At 37.2% G+C, this 13618-nt stretch overlaps 1 protein-coding gene across 1 annotated transcript; it reads right to left on the bottom strand.

Annotated features, from left to right (window-relative positions):
* Window positions 1–451: 451 nt before the first annotated feature.
* On the bottom strand, window positions 452–10855 carry LOC147761952 (zonadhesin-like). The gene is made up of 6 exons (XM_087013507.1): window positions 10733–10855; window positions 4243–4547; window positions 2615–2853; window positions 2110–2296; window positions 1497–1611; window positions 452–1258 (listed from the first exon to the last, which is right to left on the bottom strand). Exons 2-6 carry the CDS (start codon window positions 4514–4516, stop codon window positions 1246–1248), a joined length of 828 nt encoding a protein of 275 aa, XP_086869633.1. The 5' UTR covers window positions 4517–4547; window positions 10733–10855; the 3' UTR covers window positions 452–1245.
* Between the last annotated feature and the right edge of the window lie 2763 nt (window positions 10856–13618).

The raw sequence follows: 13618 nt of genomic DNA, 5'->3' as shown, positions 1-13618 counted from the left end.
AATTTGCGTTTACAATCGTATCACTAGTCAGCTTTGTATTATTATGCAAATCATTTACTCTGTATATATACTGTATGCAGCAGTTCTGGGCGCGGCCACGTTGTATTTGACGAGCGAAGGCTCAGGTCGCCGAGTCTGAAGTTTTAGTAGGCAAAATTTGTGGATCAACATTTGGACGGGAAAGCCACATTTCTCTGTACGTATTGTATTCAATTCTATTGTTAATCATTTGCACAACATTTCCGTTTCTTATAATTAATTTATTATTTCTTTTTATATTTGTATTCAATTTATGTTATATTTGTGTATTTTGTATAATTAGTTTGGTATTTATATTTCATTATTTTGTTATTTTTAGTTTCACCATATCCATGTCAGTGTGCGTGAAATAAAGTGTGAACATTTCCCGTCATTTGTTTGTTTGTTTGATGTGGGATCCGCAACAGACTCCAATTAACATGATGTTTGCATAAATTTTAAAAGATTGTTACATCGAAATATAAATATTCCAAAACACACAATTAAAATAAAATTTAATTTAAATATGATTCCTGTGACTTTTTACTTGTACTGTCCCTCTAATTACACAACACGATGCAGTAATAGTATTTGAACAAAATATTCTAAAGCATCATCGCTGTTTTTAAATTATTTTCCAAATTATTAATGTGAATTAGCTACAAGTTCTTTTTTTTTTTCATTTCATTGAAGTCTAAACAAACGAGATAATTCGTCATCACCTTGGTGAGAAATAACACTAACAGATTAAAGTGAATGAATGATAACCACATAAGTCTGTTGAATAGTTCCAAGTAATAATAATGCAGCACATTTGGTATGCAGATATATGAAAAAAATCAATTAAAGTATATGCAGCATGTTATCTAAAAGCAAAGTGCAGTTTTCATTCAAGCTATCAATTATAACAATTTAGTTAAAGGAAATTTACCTGACATTTTGCAATTAAAAAACAAAGAAAAGCTCTCATTTGTAGTTGTAAATATAGACCTGCATTTCACCGTTATTTAAAACTGGTTATTTTAACCTTAGGATAAAAGTGCACGATACCCATTAATATTGATTAAATACAGGTAGAGTACAATTAATTAAGATATAATAAGATAAAACCCAATTTGATCAATAATCGCCACCCTATACTTTTTAAGATCTTGACTGTAAATCGTTCTATTGTTCTTGGCTTTGTTTTACTCTGCTGGATGATGGTGTTTATAGTCTTGTCTCCTTCTAGGCTCCGCAACTTAAATGAACAAAGTAAAACTTGTATTCAAAAGAAAATATGTCTTTTGAATATCATAATATGATACAGGCAGAAATAAACATCATATTTGGACATTTTCCTGGCATCATATTGTCTTACTCTATATGAAAAAATCAATTGGTTTAGAGGGACACATGGATACTTCTATAGTCAATTTTCAAGTACAACCCTGGTGTTGATAATTAAAGTGCGGTGGTACAGTGGGGGAATATCTTACCTGCCGTCATCCACAAAGCAATCTGCAGGAGGGCCTCCAGAACAGGGGTTGGCATCGTCAGTAGAATCACCATCGTAATCTCCACACAGCCCATTTAGTTGCCCAGCATATGCTTCTGTTGTAAAGAAAAACATTTTAATACAACTGAACAACATGTGACGCAGTTAGATAATTTTACAATATTGACATAAACAATTATCATCCTCTAGTATTTATTCCTACGTGCCTGTCTGGTGTAGGAATCACGAAAATGAAGTCCATAAGTCATCTCAATGCATTAAAAGGATAAAAAAAGACTCACTCGGACCTTTTGGAGAAATGAGTAGCCTTTGAAAAGGAATCACCATGGGAATAAGTTATGGGCAGCAAACTCAAACAACTTGAACACATTTGCTTCTTATGAGGCCCACAAATGAGCCCTCATGTGAAATTGAATTTGTTTTAATTAGTAAAACATTTCAAAACCGCTCACGCATTTTTTTTACATGGTGGTATTTTATGGACATTTTAGTCACCTCTCAGTCACTTTTTACATATTATCTTTTCCCACCCTCACCCCCTCTTTGTCCCTGTTAATGATATTATATGAGCGCCTGCATGTTTGCCATTTTACCTGGAACGGTTATGATGGCTCGATGTCCTTTACGTCTTGTGTCGCCAACAGGGGTGGTGAGTTCAACTTTCACAACACCAGACACCTCCACAACAGTCCTTGGAAAGCCCTCTGGGTCCTGAGACAACATCACGCCACTGCCTACGTCTTGTGGGGTCGTTGTTGCAACAATTATTGCACCGTTAACCTGGAGTGGAAAGGCACCAAGTAATGGCCCGTTAACTATCCAGGACATAATAAAAGATTCATTGATATTTATGGCAACCTATATTTTTATCATTTTATGGCCGATTTATGGTCCAATATGTAGCCGTTGCATATTTTGTGTATTAGTTCTATTGATACTTGAAAAATGGTTTGATGAACTCTGATTTACACTGACCAAAGGGCATTTGGCGTATACGTATTATTTCGTCTTCTACATTGATTAGTACTTTGCTAGGGTTTGCGTGTGTTATCCAGGTGGTTTTAGTAACAACAGTTAATTAAACCCATTCAAACACACCTTCACTGTTCCATCTGTATTTATCTCAATGGTCACACCGCGAACTGTCATCAAAACTTGCTGGATCATGGTCCTGTTACTCCCAGGTTTATAGGAGACAAATTTTCCGGTTATGTTGAAATGCTCGGCTGCTCCTGCCAGGGTTTCTGACAGTAAATATCTGCAGAGTGCATTCGAAAGGAAGCGATTCCCATCGAATTGTACAAAATGAGGGTCCCCTCTGATTATACACTGTCCCGCTGGAAATTGTAAAATGGTATTCATTACACCTCTACAAGAATTATAGGCCTTGTTTGGTAAATTATGATGTCTTATTATCTACAGCATGTAAAATTTAAAATTGGTAAACATGTGTTTTACATGTTCTGCTTGAATAAACTGTTCATATGCTTGGTTATAAAAATCAACCTGGAATAAAGCGTGTAAAATATTAGTGTAACAGCTTAGTCATTTTGCATTTGTTATACAGTCAGCCATATCATTTGAGTTCAAGTCATTGGACTCCAGTGAAACGCATCAAACAATGATGTGTACACTGAGTTAGGCCGCCTTCCCCTCTTTATTACAATCCGGTATGCTTCTGTCAATATCTGGAACAAGATTATGTAAATATCTGACGACGCATTCATGAAACAGGCATATAGATATATGAGATCACTAGCTGACACCCTGTGTTCTAACTACAGTCCACGCCCCATGTCGTGCCCCAAGGGGATTCAAACATTCCTCTTTACATTTGACCATGGGGTTGTGTGGTTTATTGTGTCAGTCACCTCTAAAAATGTAAACAAGATTTTACTGCAGAGACAAATAGGCCACAACACCCAAGTGAGCAATAGCAAACTTAAATCCAACAGTAAGATGTAAATGCTTAACCAAGCTTGTGAAGGAGCACCCTTGCTTGATGCAACGTCGTACAAATAACGACAATTAATCAGTCCTAACTAAACTAAGTATTGGTGATCATAATCTACAAACAGAAAGTGGACGGTACACCACCCGGAAAATGAACGGTGTAAAAGATTCTATCGCCTGTACCCAAGGGGTGACTGAAAATGAGGACCACTTTATTCTTCAATGCCCAATGTATACAACAGACCAAGAGACCTTTTTCTAGTAAAACACCACTCATTAAAGTTGATACAAGATCACCAGCAAGTAAATGGAAAATTATTTAATAGTGACAGCAAATATAATCTGAGTCCCTTTTCAATTTATAAAACCGTTTAAGAAATGAAATAAGGTAATAACCCCACTTGATAACTCCTAGTGCATTCTTTGTAAATCTTAATAACGCAATGCTATGTTACACATAATTAGAGATGCACATTGTAGCCTACATACATGTAATTAGTGTTTATGATAAGACTGTAAACACAACAAGAAGTTGTATTTCACAACTGAGTTAGAGCTTTTTTTGTAATTTCCTTTGTAAATCTCTCCACATATATATATATAATTGGAATGTTTTTTCCCCATGTTATACGCTGTATTTCGTATTATGGTTTTCTGAAGGTGAGCATATAATACTTTAATAGTGAATTGCCAACTTTACATACTATATATGTCTTAAGAACGCGATTCATGTATAAATAAATAAGATTAATCAAAGAAATTCCCCTATTTACCTGTCTGACTGCCGGCGTCCCCTAAGCAATACTCCTCATAATCTGAACAGCAATCTTCATTGACGAAACATCCAATATCACAGTAACACCTGTTAGGACTATCACCATAACTACAATCATTGTTCTTTTCAAGGCAACACTGTTCCTCCTTGGAACCTGGTCGAAGGGAACACAAACCGTCCACAAGCATGGGTAGTGCCAGGGCAAGGAATAATACGGTCAAAGCACGTGTCACGCCGAAATGGGGTAGACGGGATTGTAAACGGTTTGCCATTGTAAAAGTAGTGCAAAATCCCGGTGCAAATCTAGAAAGTAAAGAAAGTGCCACATAATTATAGAAGTAGATAAAATCTCCAGGTTTTTTTTTTTTTTTTTTTTTTTTTTTTTTTACATAATACTAGTTAACACATCATCAAACACATCTTACACATTGCTTTTCTTGCATTATTTTCTTAGTTGAAACTAGATGCATTTTTATAAAAGAAAAGACAGTGTATCAATGAAAAGGGTCACCCACTAGCAAAATACCGTGGAGTTGAAACTTTGTGTTATTGGAAATTTGTACCGTTTTAACAAATATAAAGCCGTTAAACCCGTCATTCGGGCTAAATGCGCGTAAAACTTGCTTAACAAGTGACGCGGTAAAAATGAGATCAGGCACTAAGACATGTATTTTGGAGCTAAACACTATTTTGCCAGTGTTTGGGGAACCATGAACCCCCTTCGATGTCGAAAATAAACACACACTCTTGGTCCCCTCCTGAAATTAGAATTTTGACTAGCTGTATCATAGTTCTAAACTGTACAAAAAGACACCGTTCGCCCTCTAACATATCATTTATCTGGGCCCTTAAACGGGCCCTGAACCACACGCCAAGAAGGGGGGGGGGGTGGATGGGCCGAATAATCCTGGATCCGACCCTGTGTGTCTGTACATAAAAAGACACACAATTATATGATTTACTTCAGAGAAGCCTGCATAATCTTAAACGGTTTAAATACAAATACAAAAAAAAATGTTAAGCAGAATACGGGTATCTTTATACAAAATAATACTAATTATTTCATTTGCCATTGCCTGTAGACATAATTTCGTAATGTTGTTTGCTTTAACATTATTAACAAAGTCATGACACAGCCGTTAATGCTCGAGTTAAACTGATGATAACAAAACATCAATATCGGCTACTCAGTAAAACAACGTCGATAGTAACTTGTAAACACAGAAAATATTGGGTGTGTTCATCATAATCTTGCTATACTACATGTACATAGCTAGGTAAGTTTTGGCTTTATTTGACAGTCACAGAGTTTATTTGGATGTAACCTAATGTCCAGACACCATTCAGATTTTTAAAAAACATTCCAGATATCAACAATTGTTGAATAAAACAAGAATCGGGAGGCTTTGTCCATGTTAAGCACTTATTTCACACAGACCACGAATCCCACGTATGGTAATGAATTGACAAATTTCACGATTCGTGGTTGAATCGCAATCAGTTCGTGAAGTTCTTAACAGATTCGTATCTATTCGCAGTCAGCTCTTGCACTTCTTGACCAACAGGAATTGGTGGCAAAAAACTTTGATGCCCCTATTTCACACAGACCACAAATCCCACGAATCGCCAGGAATTGAAAATTTCAGGATTCGTGGTTGAATCGTAATCAGTTCGTGAAGTTCTTAGCAGATTCGTATATAATCGTAGTCAGTTATTGCAATTCTTGATCAATCGGGAATTAGTGGCAAAAATTTTGAGCTGTTCAAAGTTTTGGCCACGAACTCCAGATTCCAAAAAATCGTAGTGAATTTCTGGACAATATTCGTGCGATTCCAACCGAATCCCACGAATATTCGTAACACTATCGCATCTGTATCGTAACTGAATCGTAGAGCGTGTCGAATTAGACCAGAAAATTGGCAAAACCTCACGATTCCACGAATATTCGTAACACTATCGTACTTGTATCGTAACTGAATGGTGAGTGTGTCGAATTAGACCAGAAAATTGGCAAAATCTCACGAATCCTCCCCAATCCTGAAATTTGTCAATTCCTGGCGATTCGTGGGATTCGTGGTCTGTAGGGGCCTAACATATGACTTGCTTCGCACATAGCATTGAGTTTAATATTATTTGTAAAGTTAACCCTCGGAAAGAAATAGCACAAGTACATATATAACTACCGTGTAGCTATTAAAAAACACGACTACTGGTACGCGTTTAATCGATAACTGATTTAATACTCGTCACATTACCATCCGCCCCCTTCCTTATGAATAGGTATTACTTTATAATACAATGCAACCGACGTGTAGCCGCATGTTAGAAGACAATGTGTGACTACGCACAGCAGTATGAGGCCGCTACCCCTTCCCAGCAAGGAGTCAACTAAGCCGCAAGTTAGAAGACAATGCGTGATTACTAACAGCAGTAGGAGGCCGCTACCGCTCCCCAGCAAGGAGTCAACACAGCAGTGCGTAACCCGGGCTTAATTAGGGGTTATTAGCTGTCCACTTATGATCGGTATTGTTCGTCTTGATTGCAGCACACTTCCTACTCACTATTGGTTCGCCCGCCTCTTCTTTAAATGCTCTCTCAAACCTTTCCTCAGTCAGCCGAGAATAGAAACACATTTATCTGCCGATAAACTTCGTCGTTGATGTATTTTTTGGCATCCTTCTACAGTGGGCCATAAGGCTCTATCTATGATTTTTTTCGTCCGGCATTTTACCAGATTAAGCTGACGCTTGAAAACTAAATTAAATGAATAATTTTCTTACGTGCACGTATCCAGCTAATTTTACGACAATAACTTCCACGGCACCTCCGCCATTTGCAATTGTAGACGAACCACGTGTTTCCAACTGATAGGCCAATACAACTATACCAGATCCATTGCACGATAAAAAACCGTTTATATTTAATGAATTAAAAAAACATTTGGGAATCGCGATTTTCTATTGATAAACTTTCGATGGTATCCCTGTATTAAATCATCCACTGCTACCCCCTCTATTGTAGTGTAGCATGACTCGTATCACAAGATGGTCTTAGAAATGAAGTACTGCAGTAAGACAGGCCTACACTCTGATAGTTTTAGTCTATTATTAACCCTAATGTCGTTTCTTGTCATTCATTCTAGAACTCTCTGAGCCATCGCAAAGTTATTTGCCAGGACATTAAAAGGCTACTTCTTAACGGATTTTTTTTTCACTGAGTCCAAAAATGTTCGAGGACGTCTCTGTCGTTATAATATATATATCGCCGTTTCTCGAACGTCATTTAAACGGCGTTGAACGGCAGTCCCAGACAAAGGATCGGAAGTTTCTAAATAAAAGAACTTATAAATGCTGCCACTAGCCAGTTATTGTTCCTAAGTAAAGAGAGGCGATAATGATCTGTTCTTTCTTCTAGCTTAGTCTGTCGACTAAAATGAACAAGGTTAGGCCTACAATGCAACCACCAATTATTACGACCATTAATGAGGTTCTTTGCTACACTCCCTTTCTTTATGATCGCGAAACCCGTGGGGTGCTGTGTTTTAAATATATATAAAAGGGGTTTCGCGAGGTGAAGCTATAATAATGAACTAAAATCCGATGAATAGGCCTATCTAATAAACCATGAAGCACGTAGCCCAGGCCTCTTCTTTGACCGACATCAAATTTTTACATTCTTTGTTTTAATAAGAGGGCGAACGTAGTCTAATTTGTCTTTTCGTGGTGATTTTGCTCAAGCAGCGGAGTCAAGTAAATCGGTGATTTACCGTTGGTAAGAGTAGCAATCATCCCTCCTGCGTCCTCACAGATTACTTTCTAATCCCCCGTAATTAACGCAGTCAGGAAGAAGCGCTGAAATAGGGGATTTTGTATCAGGGAAAAGTTTAGTATTAATCTTATGTTATCACGTATCTGTATTATGTAATCATGTAACTCATTTTCCCAAGGCAACCACCAATTATGACGACCATTAATGAAGTTCTCTGCTACACTCTTTCCTCTCCTCTCTCGTGAAACCCTGGAGGTGTTGGGTATATTTGGGGTAGTTTACTATAGCATGCTACACTCTCCTCATGATCACTTGCTCGATCGTGAAATCTGGAGTGAAACCCTTGGTTTATCTAACAATGGTTTAAATAAATAAAAAGGGTGTCACGGAGGTGAAGCTGCTTAACTCATAAGAATAATGAACGAAAAAATACGATGAACATTTAATACACCACGAGGAACGTATGTTTTGACCGTCATCGCCTTTTTTACATAAGATGTTTCATCAAGAAGGCAGATGTAGTCCAATTTGTCTTTTGTTGGTGATTCTGCTTCAGGTGGCTGAGTGTAGTTGATCGGTGAAGTACCGTTGGTAAGAGTAGCAATCATCACATCCGCGTCCGAATGGATTACTTTCCAACCCCCCCCCCATAATTAACGCAGCCAGGAATAGGCGCTGAAATAGGGGGTATTATATCAGAAATTAATTTTTGTAATTATCTATCCGTAAAATAAGAATCGTTACATTATCACGTATTTTTCCAGATGGAAAATATATTATAATATGCACATTGATCAAATTATAAAGAAAATCTCCAGATGTAAACAAAGGTCAGTCAAGTATCACTCATCCCAGGCTGCAGGACAGATAAAGAGAATTGAATGAAGCGCGAGTGATCTGGCAACCCTACAATTTCGTCATAATGATTCATGGGCAAACAATAGAAGCATAAAATTAACACCTTTTACAGTGTGAAGGACGACACCTAATGAGGCTTTTGTTTTTTCCCTGGGTGGTTATTACAAAGTAAGAATGTTGACGTAAGTGTTATCTGCTTCCTGGTGAAGACTTTTGCGTGTTCAAAGGAACAATGGAAATGTCATTTCAAAACAAAGAGCCACATTTCCCTACTTAGGTGGCCAAAATATTGTCAATGAAACGCAAAAAAAAAAAAAAGACAAAATCACCAGCTGTTACTGACTGAGTCTAACTCAAATGCAAAAAGGTACGCACAGCGACAAAGCGCTATTGTAAACAATGACCCGACGATGAGATCAATAGATGTATAAATGACTTATTGTACTATCAAATTGTACCCCTGCCCCTACTTGTATAATATTACACACATAAGGCCACCCTATACCAGAGTTGCAGATTGATTTTTCATTACGCAGTCTCTTGCACTGAAGAAAAATACTCATATATAATTTGCGGTCCTAGTAGAGGGTCGGTCTTCTCTCAATTTTCTCAAATCAAAATAAACTAACAAACATGAAAATTGACAAGCTGTATTAGGATGTAAAGTGTTGAGAACCCTTTAACAAGGTATATGGTAATATGCACGTTTAGACAAATTTTAATTTTAATTTCATTTAAATTTAAATTTAATTTTAATTAAAATTGATATTACCGAAATTAGTAAATGTCGTTTGCGTCATGTATCAATATTTATGCGCATAATAGTACCTACGTTATAAACATTCAGCAAAGATCTTTGGAAGGCCGCTCTTTCGTCGTTTATATCAAATGAAAACTATCTGATACCCATCGTATCAATCATTATACCATGATAAGCGATTAGCATACTAATTTATGTCCCCAGTCATAATAACTTTAACAATTACAACAAACCTCCCTACTCTGCTTTTCGTTGCAAAAACAATTAGCCAAAACTATTTTTATATTAAAAGATATCAATAATAATGACAATTTCAAAATTTCAAAAGTACCTTTGGGGTACGAACTCCCGTCGGGCAGGTTACAACGTTTGCAACGACGTTAACCGTTATTCCACCAATTCTATTATACTTTCACACCGATATCGAGAGATCTGTATTGCCGGGCATGCCGAAGCTTTGCAGATATTGCCGAAGGCTAGGAAAATTCTTCAAAATATATTTTTATTACTTTTAATCAAATCCAGACTATCTCTCACTGCCCTGAGGTATGGCTAAAACCTTTCAATTGTCATCAGACTTTGTAATTTGGGAGAAAAAAGTGAAACAGGAACTTCTGGTGATGAATAATATATTATAGTGCTGCAAGGTCTTGTTTTCTATCCCTGATGTACGAGTAGCTTTTTCTACAGTTTCTATAATTCTCTTAACGTATGAAAATATGCAGGTTTTCTGATACAATAAGACTTTGATAAAATCAAAACCAATAATACTTTTCAAGTCGCGAGTCGGGATAAATATCGGCAAGGTGGAGATATGTCCCGCCGGCGCTTCCGCAACAGCAAGACTGAAGGACGCAAGTTACAAAGCAAAACATGTTTAGTCAAGTTAAAGACTTAATTACCGGCCTAACAGCGGCGGTAGTGACTCCCGCTGTGAGCGACTTGCGCTGTCTATCGTAATCCCCCTATCATTAACACTGTCGGGGGCACACGCATGTTCGACGTGCGTGTGCTATTAAAGTGACCGGGGACTAAATAGCTACACGGTACTCGAGAAGCCCATCACCTACCCTGTAACTATCAAGTCAGATGCATTACTTACAGCTTTCGTCCACTCAAGAAGAGCTATTGACAGGAACTTGACTCTCCGAAGTTGATATGCCTCAACCTTTCTGTAAAGTATATAGAAGTTAATGTAAGATGACGGTACCTTTATAGCTCTCAGTGGAAGCCGACGGGAGTTGTGCGCATGCGATAAAAACCACACATCTCTTGATTGACGTGGGCCAAAGCTCATCCCTTTGCGTTATTACCAGCGGTGTACGCTCATTATTATTATTATTATTATTATTATTATTATTATTAGTAGTAGTAGTAGTAGTAGTAGTAGTAGTAGTAGTAGTAGTTATAATAAAGTAACAGCAGTAGTAGTAATAGTGGTACTAGTAGTCTTATCTAAAAGTCCCCTTTAATTAAAAAAAAAAATCACATTTTTTCCTGGGAATGTTCATGTTTAAGTGTGAGATAATACACTGTCACCCGAGCGATATATGCCATAACACCTCGAGCGTTAGCGAGAGGTGTTCATGGTATATATCGCGAGAGGGTGACAGTGTATTATGTGACATACATACCGAGAAAAAATACAGTCATTTCATCCTAAAACACCCCTAAAACCGAATAAAGTGACCCTATATCACGCTCTAGAGATGTTATATGAAATAAACACGTCCACGTGCGCTGGTCACCTCCCGCCAAATTCTTACGTAATGTCTGACCAATTTGGTCAATTTTTGCTAAATACTTGTCATGGACGTTCTGGCGTGAAAAGTATTTAATCAATCGTCGACACTGAACATGCGCGTCTCAGCTGAGCCACACCTAGCTGGACCTGCTGCAGAAAAAAGGTCCCAAGGCAAAACTTCTACTTTGAAGTGACATTTCTGATAAACAAGGAGCGTCGAACCGGAATATAGTCAAACTAATTTTTCACAAGTGCAAAGGAGAAAGATATTTATTTTTTGGTGATATTTCTGACAACGAGGCAGTTTCGGAATATAGTCAAAATCAAACGGATGTTTATTACAAGTTCACGGGAGTAATAATTCTAGTTTTTATTGTTATTTCTGACAACAAGGCGGTTTTTTTAAGAGCGTGAGAGATTTTAAATGAGTCTACTGGTAGATATATAACGCAAGCAACGTCACTATTCTCGTGATGCCAAGAAGGTCTCATGATCAATCTGTCTTTGACTTCCAGCATTTAAGGCTCTATTCCCATAGATTTTAGATCGATCTATCCCCGCGGGGAGTCTCACTAGATTACTTTCAGATAATTTAATGTACTTAAATTAAATACTTAAATGTCCGTCCCGCCTACTACAAGCTGTAAGGGGGTAATTAACTTTCGTGTCCGCCCGGCTGACAGCTATTTAGCGTGAACCCCCAGGGAGTTAGGTCGATCTAAAGTAGGTCGATCTAATCTATGGAAATGGGGTGTAAGAGACCTAGACTGATTTAAGCAAGATGTAGTCGTGAAATTTTAGATTACATCGAGGTCAAATCCGAGTATTCCGAGAGACGCTACGCAGAAATGTCAAGTGAAGCGAGATATTTTTGGGCAGCGGTTCGAGGTTGCCCTCGATCTTCACTGAAGCTTGCCTAAAGGGACAGGCTTCAGTGATCATCATATCGCCACGGTCACATAACATCCCTAGGTATGTATTGTTGTAATTCGTTTTGATTTTATTGGTTGCAGTAGAAATGGTGGTAGTAAAATTAAGAGGAATAGTAATTACAATATTGCTAGTATTTTTTAAAATGTAATTTCAGAAGTGTGCTTCTATATACTTTCTAAATTCCGATGTTCCGTTAACAATTTGTGTACAGTTTGTTAACATCTCTTTATGTCTAAAAATGCCACAATTACATTTATCTTTAGTGAGAAATCAATACCATAAAATAATCTGGATAAAAAGTATGAGGAAAATCAGTCTGAAAGTAAGATATACGGAATAACAGAGATATTTGGTCTTAAAATAGGTTATCAAGTTATATGACGTATTGGATTGACAATTACCCAATGCTTTTCGATCAAGCAGCTCTAAAATACCCTTTTTTACTGTGCGTCTTTTCTTCCATTTGGAATGTTTAGGGCTGGTTTCACCGTCACTTCTTGGAACATTTAATTACTCATTAATGTGAAACAGCTGGTGGAGAATACATCTCCACTGCAACGGGATTAAATTAATGAAGTAGTGTGAATTGGAACTCAAGGAGTTTGAGAATATACAAACTACACTTTTGTCATAAGGAGGGGTTCCATTTAATAAAAACGTGAACAATTCAGCAGGGGGATTCGTTCGAATTCCCACCTCCCCTATACCCGCCACTGTTCATTATTTGATACTTCTCCAAACAATTACTAACCGCGAGGGAAAGGCTTTGGCATAATGTTTACTTATATTCATACATTTTATCTTAATATTTGTTTCATGTTTCAGAATGTTCCTTGACCTTTGCCTTTAAAGCCATTATTAAAAAAAAAAAAAAAACTTTTTCTGTGTCTTCCTGTGCGTCTTTTCCTTCCATTTAGAATGTTAAATGTTGAGCGACCTTGGTTTAACGTCACTGCTCGCAATATTTTTATTCCTATATATGTAAGACCTGGTTGCTGTTACATCTATACTGCAAAAACATATAAGATGTTCTCACATAATTCACATAACTATCTCTATTTATATTGCTTCGGTATCAGGACAGTTCCCCTGACAACCCCCCCCCCGGGCAATTTCCCCCACCAGGAGTACCTCCCCTTCTAAGAAATATATATTTCATAAACAAATATAAAGTGAATATTTCTCAGTGTGATGATGCACTTCAAGGATAGCGAATATCAATTTCATTAAACGGAATATTTTTTATGGAGTGATAGTACAGAAAATCTTTGAAATAAAAGTTAAATTTTAATTCATAATCTGATCAAAGTA

This window comes from Lingula anatina, chromosome 5, assembly GCF_051362555.1.
Source record: "Lingula anatina isolate TDL-2025a chromosome 5, LinAna3.0, whole genome shotgun sequence".
Classification (NCBI taxonomy): domain Eukaryota; kingdom Metazoa; phylum Brachiopoda; class Lingulata; order Lingulida; family Lingulidae; genus Lingula; species Lingula anatina.
Note: the sequence above shows the minus strand (reverse complement) of the source record. Positions and strands in the feature narration are given on the sequence as shown.